The following is an 18,292-nucleotide window of genomic DNA, read 5'->3' as shown; positions in this document are numbered from 1 at the left end:
CCACTCACCTCAGCCTCCCAAAGCGTGGGATTACAGGCTGAGCCACTGAGCCTGGCTAAATTGAAGCTTTTAAGAAGTAGTTTATTTTATAAGGTTCAGGGCTTTTTTAATGGCTATAATTTGACAGAGTCATTTGAGTCAGATATCAACTTAATACTGAGGCTTGGGATGTCAGAGGGTGCCACATATGTTTATTATGTTAACAAGTGGGAATCATGCCATTTCCATGATACCCCAGCAAGACTGTATAAGGATAAAATTATGGCAATGACTTTGCATGTGACAGCTGTCATAGGGGGGTGATTTCTCCACATACATGCTTTTTTTCAAGTTGAAACTAAGATAGTAACATCTGAACCCATCAGTCCCTCAGGAAGGTATTTTGGAAGCCAACTATTAAAAATAAATAAATCGCCGGGCTCGGTGGCTCAGCCTGTAATCCCGCACCTTTGGGAGGCTGAGGTGAGTGGATTACCTGAGCCCGCGGGTTCAAGACCCGCCTGGGCAGCGAGACCTCATCTCTACGATAAATCAAAAAATTAGCCGGGCGTGGTAGCGTGCGCCTGTAATTCAGGTTACTTGGAAGGCTGAGGCGGAAGAATCGCCGGAGCCCAGCGGGTCGAGGCTGCGGTGGCCGGGAGCGGCCACTGCACTCCAGTCTGGGCGACAGAGTGAGACTCCAACTCAGAATAAATAAATAAATAAATAAACAGGGCACAGTGGTTCACACCTGTAATCCCAGTACTTTGGGAGGCTGGGGTGGGAGAATTGCTTTAGCCCAGGGGCTTGAGACCAGCCTGGGCAACTTGGTGAGATCTCATCTCTATAATAAATCATAAAATTAGCTGAGCATAGTGATGTGTGCCTGTGGTTCCAGCTACTTGGAAGGATCCCCTGAGCCCAGGAGGCCAAGACTATGGTGGCTGTGAGTGTGCCACTGCACTCCAGCCTGGGTGACAGAGTAAAACAACAACTCAAGGGAAAAAAATTAAGTCTAGCTAGCAGCTGAAAATTATTATTCTATGTAATTTTTATTCTTTTCATGACAGAGACTATTGTGGGCAATAAGGACACAGCGTCCTGATCCTTGCCAGGAATGGCATGCCAAGCTTCCTAAAGCTTCCCATTTATACAGGTTTTTCATCTTCAAAGAGCTTTGTGAGCATTAATTTACCACCACCTGCCTGGGAGGTAAGAATTATTCCTATTTTATAGATGGAGGAAGCAGAGGTGAAGGTGACTTGCCTGAGGCCACCTGGGGAGATGAGTGTCAGATGGCTACCCGAGAGGCCACCTCCACCTCTTAGAGCTGAGTTGACTTCCAGCTCTTTCTTCCTGGCATCACTTCCCCTTGAGAGCCCCAGATGGGTGATCACATAAACCCACAGGCATCAAATACTCCCAAATGGGAAGGAGACACCAAATCTGCTTTTTCTAGGGCTGCTTCTGCAATTAAACCCGGGAAAATCTCAACATAGAGAAGAAGCCATTGAACCCTCTTATGGCTCATTTCCCACATCTGTAAAATGGGGATAATAATACCCATCTGCCTCCTTTGGGGATGTTGCGAGCACCAAAATCAAAACAGGCTAATGAGGACAAAAACTTTTAAAGCTGTACAGAATTCTGCAAAAATGCAGACATTATTATTATTGCCAGAAATGACTACAAGACTGCCGACCAAAGGGGTAGGGCTTTTCTAATTAGAGGTCTCATTGTTTGGTGATGTTCAACAGGATTAAATACTGTCATGAAAGAATCCAAAAAATCAAGAGAAGAAAATAACATACTCAGGAAACATACTGGGGTTATATTTAGTATACATTAATAGATTAAATGGCATTTGCAGAGTAAGCAGCTGAAACTTGGCTCTGCTTGCCCCTGAGGGCCACTGACCATGCCCGGGCTAGGGAAAACATCACTCTCCTAAGCCACAGGCCCAGGATGACAGTCTATCCCCCTCCCACCATGAGGATGTCATGAGAGCTCGCTGCAAATCCTTACGGTGGCCTGGAGTCTCCCTGGGCAGCAGTGACAGGGTGGAGAGAAAGTGTTTTGCTCCCTGAACATTCCACCACTACCCACACAGCACCCCTGCACACTGTAGAGGAGGGCACTGCCTCTGGAAGGATGGTTTGAAAAAAAGGAGTTTGCTGGGCATGGTGGCTCACGCCTCGAATCCCAGCACTTTGGGAGGCGGAGGCGAGAGGATTACCTGGACCCACGGATGTGAAGCCAGCTTAGGCAACATATTGAGACCTCGTCTCTACAATAAATCAAAAAAATATTAGCTGGGCGTGGTGACGCATGCCTGTAGTTCTAGCTACTTGGAAGGCTGAGGCAGAAGGATCACCTGAGCCCAGCAGGTCGATGCTGCAGTGGCCGTGACTGTGCCACTGCACTCCAGCCTGGGTGACAGAGTGAGACTCCCATTCAAAAAATAAAAACTTAAAAAAGGACTCAACCATGAGCAACCAGTGGCCATTGCCTTACTAAGCTATGGTGTAGCCATGTGCTCTTTGAGCTATGGGAAAAGAGGAGCCCATTGTTACTAAAGGGCTTACTTGTGGAAAAGTTTTAAAAGTATTACCAAAAAAATGATCAAATAATAAATAAATGACTACAACTTTATACCAAATAGTGCATGATAAAGCTATCATAGTAAGAACATTTAATCTACTCTGCAAACATTCCCTGTAGAGTAGCTCAGTCTCAGCCTTCTCAAATATTTCATGTGAACTTAACCTTAACTAATTTCCTTCAATTTTCACTGGATTATCAACTAGAAGATGTAACATAGTTTTTCCTCCTTAGTGATACATAAAAAATGCTAAATCATATATATATGTATATTTATATATTTCAGTTATTCTGTGTGCATATAAAAATCTGTATATTTAATAACTACCACTTCCATTTTGGTTAGCAAAATATTGCAACTTATTTGAATGAAATTATAAATTATGTATGAAACTATACATATATATGTATCTCTATATATGTACATATATAGTCTTCAATTTGACAAAATGCAGTATGTACTTCTAAATTGTGATATGCATTAATAAAAATAATCACACCTGGGGGGAAAAAAAAGAAAAAGAGGAGCCCATCTGGGCAGACAAATTGGAAAAAGGCCCCCTCAATCCAGCCAGATATATACCAGACAAATTGGGAAAAGTCCCCCTCACTCCAGCTAGGGACATCCCTACTTTTGCTCCCATTGGTCAAGCTTCCTTGGGCAGGTACAAGCTGCTAGACTATCTTTAAAAGACCTGGAACGAGGAGGCAGCCAGACCCAAGAAGGCCATGAAATTCTAGAAGCCAGGGAACAGGTAAAGACTCCACAGCTCTCTGCTGGCTGTCCTTGACGTGCAGGCCAGGCAGCTGCAGAAGCCTTTAATACCCCAGCAGTTTTAAACTGGGGATAAAATAAAGTGACTAATCCATAAAGGACTCAAGCCATTTGACTGAAAATAAAATCGAATGCCTTAGGGTTTTTCTTTTTAATCTTTATTGGTTTTTCTGCTTACAAAAGTAATACATGCTGGTTGTAAAAAATTCAAACATTAGAGAAATATGTAACGTAGCAAGTGAAAAGTCCTCCATATTCTCAGCACCTCATTAAAGGAAAAAAAACTACTGTCAACAGATTTGTGTAAAAGATAGGTTTGTTTTTTTTTTAAGCAGTAAATTTTGACTGTGTTTGTAAGACACACAGAATTGGTTGCCATCATAAGCATGACAAACATACTCTCATAGGTGTATGCAAGGTTTGGCCATTGGCTATTTCTTGGCAAGCTACCAGTAACTCCACCCTCTTCAGTCCAATTTAAGGAAGTATATGGTTGTGTGAGAGTGAAAGATACTATTGGGGCAACCTTGGGTACATGCTGGTTTATTTTTTGTGCAAACCAATAAAAAACGTAATTTTTTTTACTTTTATTAGTAACCAATTCCTTGTGACACATCTCACAGCACACTGCAACACACAGCTGTGTTGTAGCAAACAGTTAAGTGGCAAAGTTGTGCGGGATTGCTATGGTAGCCGCTATGAACTGCCTGTCATATTATTTGGAGGATAAGCAGCTTTTCTCTATCCCCACTTTGGAAAGAGCTTAAAGTCTAGAGGAAAGAATTTCATTTCACTATAAGGCAGGATTCCTTATCAACAACAACAATAATAATAACTACTATTTACCGAATGCCAGTTATTTTTAAGAACTATGTGATGTACATATAGAGAGGTTACATATATAAAATGTTCATATGTATAACACATTATATATATGCTGTGTTACATGTCGTATCATTGAATCTCCAAATATGAAGCAAAGGCCCAGAGAGGTAAATAATTTGCCCAGCCTTAGGAATTGTGAAACTTTGGCATCAGTCACTTGGAGGGTCAAAATTCTACCTGGAATTTTGTGAGAGCAAGGTGACTGGCCTAGAAAGTTAATGGTTGTTTTCAGCTATAAACAAAAACAGATAACTCCCAGAAAGGGTCTTACCATCAGTTCCTGAGTAGTATATAAGTTTCACCAAATTACTTAGACCATGTCTTCTGACCCTTGGTTAGTGATCATGTACCAAGAGCAGTATGATACTTGTTACTAGAGTGATTTATCTTCTTGTGATTTAGTATGGTGAGAAAGGAAAAAAACAAGACTTTTGTGCTAGCCAAAAAGATAATATGTATCTAATTCTGAGCCTTATCACTTGGTAGCTCTCTGGCTTTGACAAGTTATTGGGCTTCTCTGAGTTTCCATTTTCTCGTCTAAAAGTACACAGATAATGATGAAGTTGATGGCGACAGCGATGACAATGACTAGTGCTACCTACTGCATAGGGTGTTGCAGGAGTAAGCTAATGTCTGCCATATTATAAGCACAAATATATGTTAGATATGAGTGATTATTATAAATCCCTTAGATTATTGTCAAGAGCTCACTACTCCCCCACAGAATGAAGTCATGAGTGCCTCTCTTATAGAATTTTATTTTTTTAATCCTTTGGGAAAATGGGCATTGTTCGCCGGACCAAGGTAGATCCTGAAAAATAAATTAGGTCTTAAGAATGCCAGTGCCTATGTTCTTGCTCCTTTTAGCATTAAAAATGAAAAGCAAACCTTTTATAGAAGTACAAGGCTGAATGACAGCACAGCCCAAGGACCACTTGGCTCATTAGCACGCTTGCCTTCCAGGGTTTCCTGACGCCCGCTGCCACTCGTTGTGAGCTCTTTGAAACCACAGAAATTTGCCTGCGCAGGTGTGGAGAGCCTCCTTGAATTACATAGGGTGCACGAAAGAGCAAATTATTTAGGCAATAGCGCTGAAAGTGTGGGCGAATGAGGTTTCATAGCAAGATTTTTCATTGTGAAGCCAATTCATGAGAATATGCGTGCATCTTGCTTCAGAGATTTCGCTACACAATAAACCTCTTTGCTGGGATGAATATGGATGTGGGTTAATTTAATCAATATGCTTGTGAACATTGAAAGTAGTGGTGTCTGACAGAACTTTTTGTGAGTTGTTGGATTAAACACAGGTCTAAGTGCCCTGCTCCAATCTGCAGATGCTTGCTTGCCAGGAATATCAACGCGTGCGATCAGTTTGCATTCAGACGCTTTGCTTTGGGGGCAGGTAGATCGTAGTCATTTCCTAAAGAGCACTTGCACCTGAAATTGTCTTCTGCAAGAAGAGAGCCATGCAGGGGGTAGGCTAGGAGAATGGTGTAATCTGACCACTCAGAATACCTGAGCTGGCTTTGGAGAAACCTTTTCATCACCTTACCATGAGATTCCCAGTGAAACTTGTTCTAGTTAATTCTGATTCTTTTTTTTTTTTTTTTTTTTTTTGAGTTGGAGTCTCACTCTGTCACCCAGACTGGAGTGCAGTGGCCACTCCTGGCCACCACAACCTCGACCTGCTGGGTTCCAGCGATCCTTCTGCCTCAGCCTTCCAAGTAGCTGAAACTACAGGCGCGCGCTACCACGCCCGGCTAATTTTTTATTTATTGTAGAGATGAGGACTCGTCAAGTTGCCCAGGCGGGTCTCAAACCCGCGAGCTCAGACAATCCACTCACCTCAGCCTCCCAAAGCGCGGGATTACAGGCTGAGCCACCGAGTCCAGCAATTTTGATTCTTGAACCAGAATTGCACGGTGGAAGTAAGCATCCACACGGTGGGGTCAAGGTCAAGGCGAATGGCCACCTGCTTAGAAATACAAGTCAGGCAGGTGCAGTGGCTCACACCTATAATCCCAGGACTGTGGGAGGCCAAGGTGGTGGGATTGCTTGAGCAGGCAATGGAGAGAGACCCCGTCTTTACAAAACATCAAAAATTAACTGGGCGTGGTGGCCCGTGCCTGTAGTCCCAGCTATTCAGGAGGCTGAGGCAGAAGGGTCACTGAAGTCCAGGAGGTTAAAGCTGCAGTCAGCCATGAGCATGCGACTGCACTCTAGCCGGGGTGAGACAAAGTGAGACACAACTCAAAAAAAAAATTTTTTTTTAATAGAGAAATGCAAGTCAAACTACAGTGAGTTCATTTATTCTAAACTTCTTGGCCTCAGTCAACCTTGTGACTTGGCTCAGATATCTTCCAGATCTGACAGCAAGGCTGGAGACCAAGGATTTAGGAACCTGACTCAGGCCATCAGCCTTGTGTCACAGGGCACCAAACTCCAGGTCTGTGCTACAAATGCTCCCCACCTCCACCCCCATCATCCCCCAGCCAGGCTATGAGCAATTCCAAGTGTTGAAGCGCTGAGGCCAGGATGGCACTCCTGGGCCCACCCTCATCATGAGCAGACCTCCATGCTAGACAGGCATTTCGGTTGTGGCCATTAATATCATCACTCCACTTCTTATTGGTAACCCACTGCAAGTCCAGGCCGACTAAACAGCAATGCTGCATGTGATTTTCAATTTGATCCAATTGCAGTGTTACTGGATGTTTCCAATATGCCCAAAGCCTTCACAACCTTATAAAGGACTAAATAGCTATGCTTGAGCTCCCCATTGTGAATGTGGAATGAAGAGAACTGTGAAAGGCCCACATTTTGTATTAGCATTGCTTTCCTTGTTTCGGGTAGTTTTGATGCTGACTTAAATTGCTGCGCCTAAAGAGGTTTGTTTTATCCCTGATTTCTGTGATTACAGCTTGGGGTGAGACATCAGCTCTGAGTAGGTTTTCTTTACATCTTATATACTTTCGTTTAATAGGTAGTTCAAGGACTTTGTGTTGCCCAATTATTCTATTCCTATGGTGGGGGTGGGGAGCTAGTTCTCTCTATAGACTAGTTAAGTCATGTGGGGAAAATCCAGGCAGTAACTCTCAGCTGATACCACCTTTCAGAATTTCTCTACTTCGACTTGGCTTTTATTGAGTCTCTGAAAAGTATTAGCCTCCCTTCCTCCCTCCTTCCTTCCTTCCCTCCCCCGTTGCAATCTGTGGCACAAACCTTTAACTTGACTATATTAAAAATATTGGAAGAGCCATTAAGTATGAGCCATTATTAGATTTCACATTTCATAAAGAATTTTTCGTGAAGTCAAGCTCGGCGCTAACATGAGGCAGATTTGCAAATAACAAGTTTTGTTAGATGCAGTCTTAAACCTAGTAAGTTGTACAACTTGGAATATACCTATTGGACAGTGAAAAATCACAATTACTGGAGTACTAGAAAGATTATAGAAAATATGTTGGATGTGAGATTTTGAGCAATCTCTAAATCCAAACAAGCAAAGAAACTCAGTATGCCAGTATTAAAAAATGACTGATAAGACAAAGATCTTCCTTCTAAAATAGTTTGCACTCCCTAAAAGTCACCAGAGTTCTTGTACTAGGTCCCGGGAAAGTGGGTCAGCAATACACATGGTTTATAACGAGGTTAAACCCAATAGTTTCATGTGTGTTCTTTCTAAGTATCAAATACATCGCATCAAATTCACAGTAAGTGGTTATGGAATTATCCCAGGATATGGGACTACATTAGAAAAAAGAGTGGACTGTGTGTATATGTGTGGTACTTAAACTGTGTGACATATTCCTTGGACAAAGTCCTTGCTCTCTGTAGGGCATGGGGCTAGGTAGGGGCTATATAAAAATAAAGTAAGCTTCGATACCTGCAATTGTGTTTGTGGGTATAATTTAGTAGATAATCTGGCATGATATTCAGGAGTAAAAATAAATTTAGCACAATAGAACATTCCAGATAAACTGGTGACCATCACCATCCTGTCTATACAGCTCGGCATTGGTTTTTATTTCACATATAAACTCTATTAATAGATGATCCAAGAACTTTCATTTGCCTACTTATTCTTTTCCTTAAGTTATTTTTAATCCCTAGTTATGCTCTTTTTGACTTTATTCAGGATATAATGTGTTTTGCTTAGCAGTGTGCTTTTTCCTATTTGAGACGTTGGTGTGATATATGTTAATTATTTGGATAGTCTTCCTGTATAAGCCATCCTTAAGTAATCAGTTGGGTAGAAACACATGCATGCTGTACCAGGAAATCCATTTCCAACCTAGAGAACTCAGAAGCTCCATATCCTATTTGTCAGGTTTTATCTTGTGAAATTTAGATAGGACACTAACTTTGCAGTTGAAAGGTTTGGGTCATACACAAGTGGACTAATTTTTAACACATGGCAACTACATTAATTTTTTTAAAAGATGAAGGAATGCTTAACTTACCGTCATATGTAACCTATTAGTAGTTTGAATTGAATCATTTTCCTAAGTAGATCTGACTTTTCGGAGTGTCGTTTTCTCTAGCCGTGGAGCTACAATGCTCAGCCAAGAAAGATTTATGATCTTTTAAAAATAATGATGGAAAATGAGATCGGAGAACACATCTTAGTATCTGCTTTGCTCTGAGGCCTAAACTGCGAACTCTCCAGTTCTTGAAGGCTTTGAAATGCTGATCCCAGTCTTCTTGTGGGTTCTTAAACACCTTCTCAAATGACCCATTTTAATAACCCAAAAGCTATTATATAACGAGCAGCCATAATTTAGTCCAGGGCTCTAGGGGCACCCTCACAGTTCAGCAATGAATAGTTAATGCAGTATAATGTTTAGCAGGTTATTAGTTTTCACTATACAAATGCTGATCAGGGAACGCTTTTATAAGGTGTTTAAAAGAAAATGTAATTAACTGGTTGCGTGCTTCTGTTGCAGCTCAAATTGAAATTATTCCATGCAAGATCTGTGGAGACAAATCGTCAGGAATTCATTATGGTGTCATTACATGTGAAGGCTGCAAGGTAAGCCTTTTGAGTTGTTGTTTCTATTAATGTTGGGATGTACCTTTGAGGTTTTTATGTTTTACCTCTACTATGTCTCAGAATCCAACTCCTTGGAATTGGAGGCTATTTCATATGAAATCCTCCAGCAGTTTGGAATTTTGAGTGATGAGAAATGACAGAGGAAATATTTTGGTGTCAAATTTCAATTAAGGAAGTTCTATGTATTTTTACTCCTTCAAAATAACAGGAAACTAGAAAAAGTTATTCGAGCATGGCTTAGGTTTGTCACTTTCAACCTCATGGCTGATTGAATGGATGAGCAATCTCTTTCGTCATCTTTGTTTAAAAAGACATGACTCCAGACTTCTATGATGTCCCTGGTACAAGCTTTGTAAAAAGGTATTTCTGATAAGTTTAATTGGAATGTGATTGAGTCTCATTGTTGGTATACAGGTGTTAACACGTCTGGCCATGTTATGGGAAGGCTGTTAGGAAGAACTGAATTCTAGCCCAAGCACCACCATTTGCCCATATTGCTTGGGGCATGTCTTCATCTTTTTTGACTCAGTTTCTCTGCTTATAAAGTGAGAGTAACACCTGTTCTTCCTACTTTTTAGGACTACTCCAAAACTAGAATGAGAAGCTATAAATAAAAGTCCTTACAAATGGAAAAGTACTATTTAAATCAAAATATTACCCTTATTATTGTTATTGTTACTTTTTTATTATTACTGACTTTAATCAATGGGGCAATATGTATATTGTATAATTGGGAAATAGAAATGTTTATCCTAATAATTTAAGAACTTCCAAGCCCAGATTGCCTGTTATTCACATTTCAGTTTATTAAGATTTAAATCTTCGTGCTTGTATTAGAAGGGCCTTGAGACAGCTTACAGGATAAAACGATGCAAAATAAACAGGGGAGAAGCTATTTAAACATTCAGGAGGTCCCTAGATGGCCGACTGCTACAACCAGGCCTGAATTAGCCCTAAGGCTTCTAGAGGCTGAGGCAAAAAATAAAATCTGTGAATTTGGTTAGCTTTCCTTTAGCAAAATTAGAAAATACCATGTCATCAAATCCGAAAATCACCTACAGACACAAATAACTACTTAGTGACATCAGGGAAATTAACCTCATCATTTCCTTAATTCTTTGTTTTACTGTTTATCATGGTAACATTTGCAAATTTGTACATGCACAAAGACTTCATGTTGATCCCGTTTGAGTGAAGTTTGAGGTTTCTGCACACCACTGAACGCATGTCATCAACTTTTAAAAAAAATTACCTGTCTTTTTTAGGAGTGGAAGGCTTGCTATTTAGGGGATATTTCAAATTATTCATCCCTATGGTAACCCTCAAGTCCTCAGAGTTCTGGATTACAAAGAAAAAAAAAGTTAAGCCCTTTTACTTCCAAAATCTGCCCTCGCTCAAGACAAATTAGCTAATTAAATAAATAAAATAAAACAAAATGAAATGAACCACCTGGGCTGTGGCATCCAAGGATGTAAAGAAGAGCGTGATTGACTTGACTGTGGCCACCATCACCTCAAGATTTTTGGAGTCAGTTTTTCTGATGATGCTGGGCAGCTGTTGTCTTTCATTCTTACCCACTCTGTGCTCCACCTCCCAGAGCTGTGTCCCTGGTGGAGATGCCATGGCCTTTCCGGTGAAGGGTCTGTAGACCCCAGGACTTGCCTGCAAGGGGTTCTACATGAATTTGATTTGTGCACTGTGTATCACCCAGGTATTGTCGAGAAGACAGGGTGCCAGGCAGTATCCTATTCACCCGTTCACTACTTGTCCCTTCATGCTGCCCCAAAAAAGGACCTCTTCCTCTGAGTTTGTCAGTGATGCCGTGTGTAGTTTTATGCCTGGTTATGTCGTTTTCTGGAAGTGATTGCCAAGGAATTGAGTCTGGGAGAGAGGCAGGCTCGGGGGGAGGGCTACCTCATATGAAATTCTCCAGCAGTTTGGAAGATTAATGAGCAACATGCTATTCAATAGAACCTGAACCGACTGAGTACCACTGTGTTTGCATAGGCACAAACAATGAGCTTTTTTTTTTTTTTTTTACCCTGAATATTGGTCATGACAAAAACAAAAGCAATAAGAAAACAAAGAACAACTAGGATTCCACAGCTATTATTTTCCTAGATTCCCTTCCAGATCTTGTCTGAACATATAGCCTCGGTGACGAAGTGGTTTTTAGTTATGTGTGGTTCTGCTCCTCTGCTCTGTTGACTTTATACAATGAAAACCACAAAACAATTAAAACATAGTTTTATTAACAGATTGGGTCTATGCCCAGCCAGGGACCCGTACAATGTTATGCGTGTATATTTGATGCACACACCATTTATTCTGTATTATAGTTTTTCTCTTCTGTTAACTGTTAACATTTTTATTCCTAGTTATGGTGAAGTCAAGAGACTTCTTTTTTTTGTCATTTATGTTAATTATTTATCATGTTCTAACCAGGTAAAGGTGGTTATATCATGACCAGTTGTAAATAATTTATCTTTGTGCTAGTTATAATTAGACATAAGAAAAACTTCAAATTAGACATATCAAATGGTATCTTATAAGAGGGGAAGGAGGACTCAGTCGTTTTCTGAGCTACTCATTTTGTGAGTGTATTTTAAAAATCAACAACCTAGGCCAGGCGCGGTGGCTCAAGTCTGTAATCCCAGCACTTTGGGAGGCCGAAGTGAGGGGGTTGACTGAGCCCACCGGTTCGAGAACAGCCTGGACAACTTGGTGAGACCTCATCTCTACAATAAATCAAAAAATTAGCCAGGCGTGGTAGCACACACCTGTAGTTCTGGCCACTTGGAAGGCTGAGACAGAAGGATCACTGAGCCCAGCAGGTCAACACTGGGGTGGCCACAAGCATGCTACTGCCCTCCAGCCTAGGAGACTGAGTGAGACTCCAACTCAAAAAAAACAAAAAATCAACAACCTGAAACCATAAGAACCTGTTTATTTGCTGAAATAACTGTTTAACCACATATTTGCTAAGTGCTGCACATGGGCAGCAAAAATGGCAAAAGGCCCAGGTACCTATAATCCCAGTGCTTTGGGAGGCCGAGGCGGAAGGATTGCTTGAGGCCAGGAGTTTGAGACCAGCCTGGGCAACATAGCAAGATTTCATCTCTACAAAAAAAAAATATATTAGCCGGCATGGTAGAATGAGCCTGTAGTCCTAGCTACATAGGATGCTGAGGCAGGACGATTACTTGAGCCCGAATTTGTGACTCGGCAATAAGCTATGATCTCACCACTGCACTCCAGCCTGGTCAACAGGATGAGATCCTGTCTCGAAAAAAAAAAAAGAAAGAAAGAAAAGAAAAAAAAGGCAGAAGTTTTAGCCACTCTTTCCCTTGTGTTTGGTTGTTCCTAGCTCACCCTCTCCTGTCTCCTTTATTCTCTGGAGAGACAGCATTGTCCCGTGCTTATGCTCTGACTACAGAACCAGACTGCTTAGGTTGAAATCCTAGCTCTGCTATTTACCAGCTTGAGCCCCTCCCCCACTGCTCTGTGCCTCAGTTAACCCATCTATAGAAAGAAGATTATCACTGTAATATCTTCACAGGGTTATCGTGTGCATTTTAGGTAAAGGCCTTGGAAGAGTGGCAGGTGCATAACAAATACTGATGTGGCGTCGGCTGTCCTCACTGTCATTCCTTGCCAAACTTCTTAGTGGCTTGGTGATACTGCTCTGTATAGTCAGATATGATTTCCGGGACATCTAGGGGTCCAGTCTTACTGTTGTGACCATTTGCTATTTGTTATGTAGAATCTGCTAACAACAACCACACCAACACACGCACACAGTCCCCTGCGAACAGGCACTGTTAAGCCTTATAAGGGATTCTAAGACAAAGAACGCCTCCATTCAGTAGTCAGTGGTCTAGTGGTAGAAAGGAGGCCTGTACTGGAACAGCTAAATAGCTACACAAGGACTAAGTAACAGAGTAAGGCCACAGTCTGATGGGCACAAGCAGCACATAGCCACTGGGCAGCATATCTAGGAGGCCTGGAGAGTCCCCATGCTCTGCCCATTCAAGGCTTTAATGAGGAGGCATTGACTGTGGTGGTTGAAGAAGGATTTGGCCAGTGAAGGAGAATGGGGAGGACACTCTAACTGGGGAGGAGGGAGAATGAGGAATGACAGAGGAAAAGTCCAGAAATTGAGTGGCCGTGGTTGCATCCAGGGGACAGCACATCACCCAGTCTGACTGAAGCAAAGGGTCACTTTCTGGGGGTGGTGGGGGTTAAGGATAGACAGATGCACCATCCCCAAATTCTTAAGGACTCCTTTATACCAAGGTTTTATTCTAAAGGTACTTTGCCTGTTATTCTGAAAGAACAAGAGGACAACTTGATGGCACTGCCGAGTCGTGGATAGTGCCTTTCAGAAGAACATGCGTTAGAACTCAGGCCTTCAAGGTTTTAGTTCTGTTCACAGGGGCCTTTCTGAGCTCTTGGGACAGAATTTAGTTTCAGCCTTGGTGAGCAGCGTGAGAGGTATGAGGCGAGCTAGGCAGACCTGCTAGGCAAGAATGCAGGTCCTGTGACAAGCCAGCAGAGGAAAAGCCAGAGTGACATTAGAGGCGGTGGGTGTTAGGGCTAAGGCTCAGTCTTTAAAGTGAATAAAGTGTTAAGAGAAAAATGGTCAAGATACACACACACACAACCTGGGCAACAGAGGGTGACCTCATCTCTACAAAAAAGCCAAAAAATTAGCCAGGTGTGGTGGCATGCACCTGTCACCCCAGCTACCCAGGAGGTTGAGCAGGAAGGATCGCCTGAACCCAGGAGGTCAAGGCTGTGATGAGCCATGATTGTCCCACTGTGCTCCAGCCTGGGCTACAAAGTGAGACCCCTAATCAAAACACACATCTTAGCTCTCCAATTTTTTTAGTGATAGTGTACAATCCAATATCAGGGTTAGTGAATTGGTTTCTGCTTATATTTAAGACTCTGCTCTTGACAAGTCTAAGAACAGAGTGGCATTTTTTTTTGTCAAATATTTACTCATCAGTTAATACATTTCAGATAATGTCTTACTCTAAACTTCCTCTTCTACCCGGAAAAGGGAGAATTTGTGATAATTTTTCTGCATTAACAAATATGTCTACTTTAATAATTAAAAAGCTGGCCAGGTGTAGTGGCTCACACCTGTAATCCCAGCACTTGGGGAGGCTGTGACAGGAGAATTGCTTGAGCCCAGGGGTCAGTGACCAGCCTGACATTCTCCCCCACCCCCCACCCACAAAATAAAGCAGTTTCCAGAGCTTCTTATGTTTTTGGTTTAAAATGAATTTCCATGCATGTTTATTTTAGGCTTAAATTGTCATTTAGAGTATTTTAATATTTGTATCTGTTGTAAAATGTCACTAGCCCTGAACCAATTCAGTTAACTTTATAGCAATGATACGATTTACGCTTAAGATTTTTATTTGAATGCTTTCTAACACCTGGCCCCAGTATTAGAGCCAGCCATTTAAAATGAAAATGAAACTTGGAGAGGATAAGCTGTTATTACATCCTTATGATGTCACAGTTTCAGTTCTGTTATGTACAGGTGATAAGCAAAAATTTTTGCTTAGCTAAATCTTCCAGTCCTTGATGAAATCTGCAAGTGGTTAAGAACGCATTAAGCTCCAATTTGCATCAAGATGGTTCAGAATTTTTCTTTTTCATGTATTGTCTTGGTCTTAGTCATATCTCAGTAACTGCTGCCCACTTCCAGCTTGCAGAAGACACTGTTCTTGAGGCCGTGTTACAGAGAGGACGCTACCACAGTGCCTGGCTCCAGGCAGGCCTCCCGCGCTTGTGTGGGAATAGCTGTGGCTGGATGTGTTCACTTGGATTGGATCCGAGCACGCCAAAGCACAGTCAAAAGCAGACATCTACACTTACCAGATATGACACATGAGGTCAGCTTTCATCAGAGATCATTTGCACCTACAATTCCACAGGGAGGTCCGTCATTATTGAATAAGAGAGCAGTTCAAGAGATCCAGATTTCTATGGTTTATTGCTGCCAGATGCAGGAGCGTGGGACTGTACCAGCGAACTTTTGTGAATGAGGCTGGCAGTGCTTCCTAAAGAACAAACTGTGTTTCTTTGGGAACTCTTATTCCTGCCTGCCCCCCCCACGCACCCTTTAATTTTATCACCTCCTTTGTCCCATCCTCTTCCTGATTTTAGTCTATGCATGTATTTCTTTACCCCTCAATAAAATTAAACTGATAATTATCCTCTTTTTCCCCTTTATCCAGATACTTTTTTTTTTTCCTGAGTCAGAGTCTCACTCTGTCACCCAGGTTGGAGTGCAGTAGCACAATCACAGTTGCCACAGCCTCAATCCACCGGGCTCAGGAGATCCTTCCACCTCAGCCTTCCAAGTAGCTGGATAGGTATGCACCGGTTTTTTTTTGTTTTTTGTTTTTGGTGGAGACAAGAGCTTACCAAGTTGCCCAGGTTGGTCTTAAACCCCTGGACTCAGGAAATCTCACCTGCACGTCCCAAAGTGCCAGGATTATAGGCATGAACCACTATGCCTGGCCCAGATACTTAACTTTTGGCCCACATTTATCTGAAGATGTTTCTTCTTCTTCACCCCCATACTTCTGGACATTCTCAACAGAAAGTTCCCGAAATAAATAAAATTGTAACATAGCACATTCTTTTATATATAAGATTCTCTGCTCTTTTCAGCCTCAGAAACAGACTGAAAGGTAGACGTATACTCACTTCAACAGACCCCCAAATTCCAAATGTTTAGTTGTATTGGGAAATACAATAATCTGGGCAGGCATATGAGCATTCACAATGAATCATAGAGTTATGAATAAATCTTGGTTGTCAAAAGCAAATGTGTAGCCGTTCCAAAGCGTCTGCCATTAGAATTCAGCAAGGCAGCTGTCAGCTGTTTTCTTGTAATTAAACAGCCAATGAGCAGCTAATTAAGACATATGTGTATACAGAAGTGGAAGTGGGTATGTTAATGAACTGTAGGAATCAATTCATTAAGTGAAAATTGTCAAAAGACCAAACATCAGATCAGCATTTCAGCCTGTGCTTCCCTGAGGAGAAGCCCCATGCAGGAGGGGACCCCTCGGAGTCAGACCCCCAGCACCTTCCCAGCCACACCCACAGTGCAGCTTGCAGCCAGCCCACGCCCTGGGCCAAACTGTTATTAACACCACAGTTCAAAGCACTTTCAGTGTATCTAGCAAATGAGTGTCTTCCTGCCTGTATAGAAACCTGACATTTGATACCCTATAAAATGCCATCTCCAAGCCGGGCTCGGTGGCTCAGCCTGTAATCCCACGCCTTTGGAGGCTGAGGTGAGTGGATTGCCTGAGCCCGCGGGTTCGAGACCCGCCTGGGCAGCAAGACCTCATCTCTACAGTAAATCAAAAAATCAGCCAGGCGTGGTAGCACATGCCTGTAATTCCGACTACTTGGATGGCTGAGGCGGAAAGATCGTCGGAGCCCAGCAGGTCGAGGCTGCGGTGTCCGGGAGCAGCCACTGCACTCCAGTCTGGGCGACAGAGTGAGACTCCAACTTTAAAAAAAAAAAAAATATGCCATCTCCCTCATCTGAACCATTATATGGAACTTTGACTACAGAGCTGAAAAATGGTGTATTGCTTGTTTATTTTGTTTTGTTGTTGTTCATTTGGTTTTTTTTGTTTGTTTGATTGATCTTCCCTACATGTTTGTCTGAGTTTTTTTTTTTTTTTTTTTTGAGTCAGAGTCTTATTCTGAGGCCCAGGCTGGCATGCAGTGGGCTCAAGCAATCCTTCTGCTGTCTCGATGCTTTTTAGGTGTTGCATTAAGAAGTCTATGGCCTTTAGAATAAAATGCATCTAGGATTAAGAAATTCAAATCCTGGTTCCTCCCCCTTCCTGCTGTGTGACTATGGATGCATTGCTTAATTTCTTTTTCTTTGAATTTTCTCATTTGTACGACAAATTTTAAAATGCCTACTTTGAAAATTGTAGGTTGTTGTGGACTGCAAATAATGTTTTCAAAGTGTCCTGAACCGTGCCTAGTATAGATTAGGTGCTCAGCACATGAGTGTCACCTCTGTGTTCATCAGTATCATTGTTCTTTTCCTCTGGTCATTCCTTCAACAAGTATTTTTTGACTTCTCTAATTATTGCATTAGCTACTGGAAACAAAGAAACTAGGCAGTTTGTGGGAAGGACAGATTAATCATGAAGCTAGGTAAGAGCTAGGAGGGGGTCAGATACAGGACCCAAAGGTTGCACATGAAAGAGGCCCCTCAACCAGCCTTGGGAGGGGCACGGTCCGAGAATGGACCCAGAGAAAGTGAAGATCTCAGTGAATCCTTAAGGGAAGGAGAGTTTCCAGGAACTGTTAGGAAGAGGGTTTGGGAAACCGAACATGAGTCACTTAGGCTTGGCCAGAGTGTGACTTTGAGAAGAGGGTTGACATGGGAGAGGGATGCCTGGATAGGTGGTCATCGCCTGGTCATCCGTAGGGAATCCTTGAGAGCTGATAAGCTAGAAAGTGACCTTATCAGTTCTGATGTTTTAAAGAGGTCTTTAATGGCTGTTTGAAATGGATTGGAGGGAAGAAGGAAGCAGGAATATCAGTATGGAGGCTATATGAGGGGGACCAAAAAAAACCCAAAAAATCCGGAATTATCTTTTGGAGGGCCAGCCCCTCCAGATCAAATGGTCAACCAAAGTTTTTGTCTGAAAGCTGTGAGAAGGTTGCATCACGCTTTGCAGAAGAAACATCCTGAGTTGTGGCAAACAGGTGACTGGTTCTTCCACCATGACAGCATACCTGCCCACACCGTGCTGAGTATTCAGCAGTTTTTGACCAAAAACGGCATAACCCCAGTGTCCCACCCTCCCTGTTCACCTGATCTCACCCCGAGTGACTTTTTATTGTTTTCCCGGATGAAAAAAGTCCTCAAAGGGAAACATTTTGCCAATATGGAAGAGGTGAAACAAAAAATGGCAGAAGCACTAAAAGCCATCAAA

The 18,292-nt window shown here is 42.2% G+C and overlaps 1 protein-coding gene across 1 annotated transcript in view; it reads left to right on the top strand.

The window, feature by feature from the left end:
- The window catches only part of RORA (RAR related orphan receptor A), a 96,411-nt gene that overhangs the window by 50,453 nt on the left and 27,666 nt on the right, over nucleotides 1-18,292 (top strand). The window contains exon 2 of the mRNA XM_008059060.2: nucleotides 9,187-9,272. Within this exon, the coding sequence (XP_008057251.1) occupies nucleotides 9,187-9,272 (86 nt within the window). The remainder of the gene's footprint in view (nucleotides 1-9,186; nucleotides 9,273-18,292) is intronic.

Source organism: Carlito syrichta, unplaced genomic scaffold, assembly GCF_000164805.1.
Source record: "Carlito syrichta isolate Samal-C Ts95f unplaced genomic scaffold, Tarsius_syrichta-2.0.1 Scaffold303682, whole genome shotgun sequence".
Taxonomy (NCBI): Eukaryota; Metazoa; Chordata; class Mammalia; order Primates; family Tarsiidae; genus Carlito; species Carlito syrichta.
The sequence above is the reverse complement of the archived record's forward strand: the minus strand, read 5'-3'. Positions and strand labels throughout refer to the sequence as shown.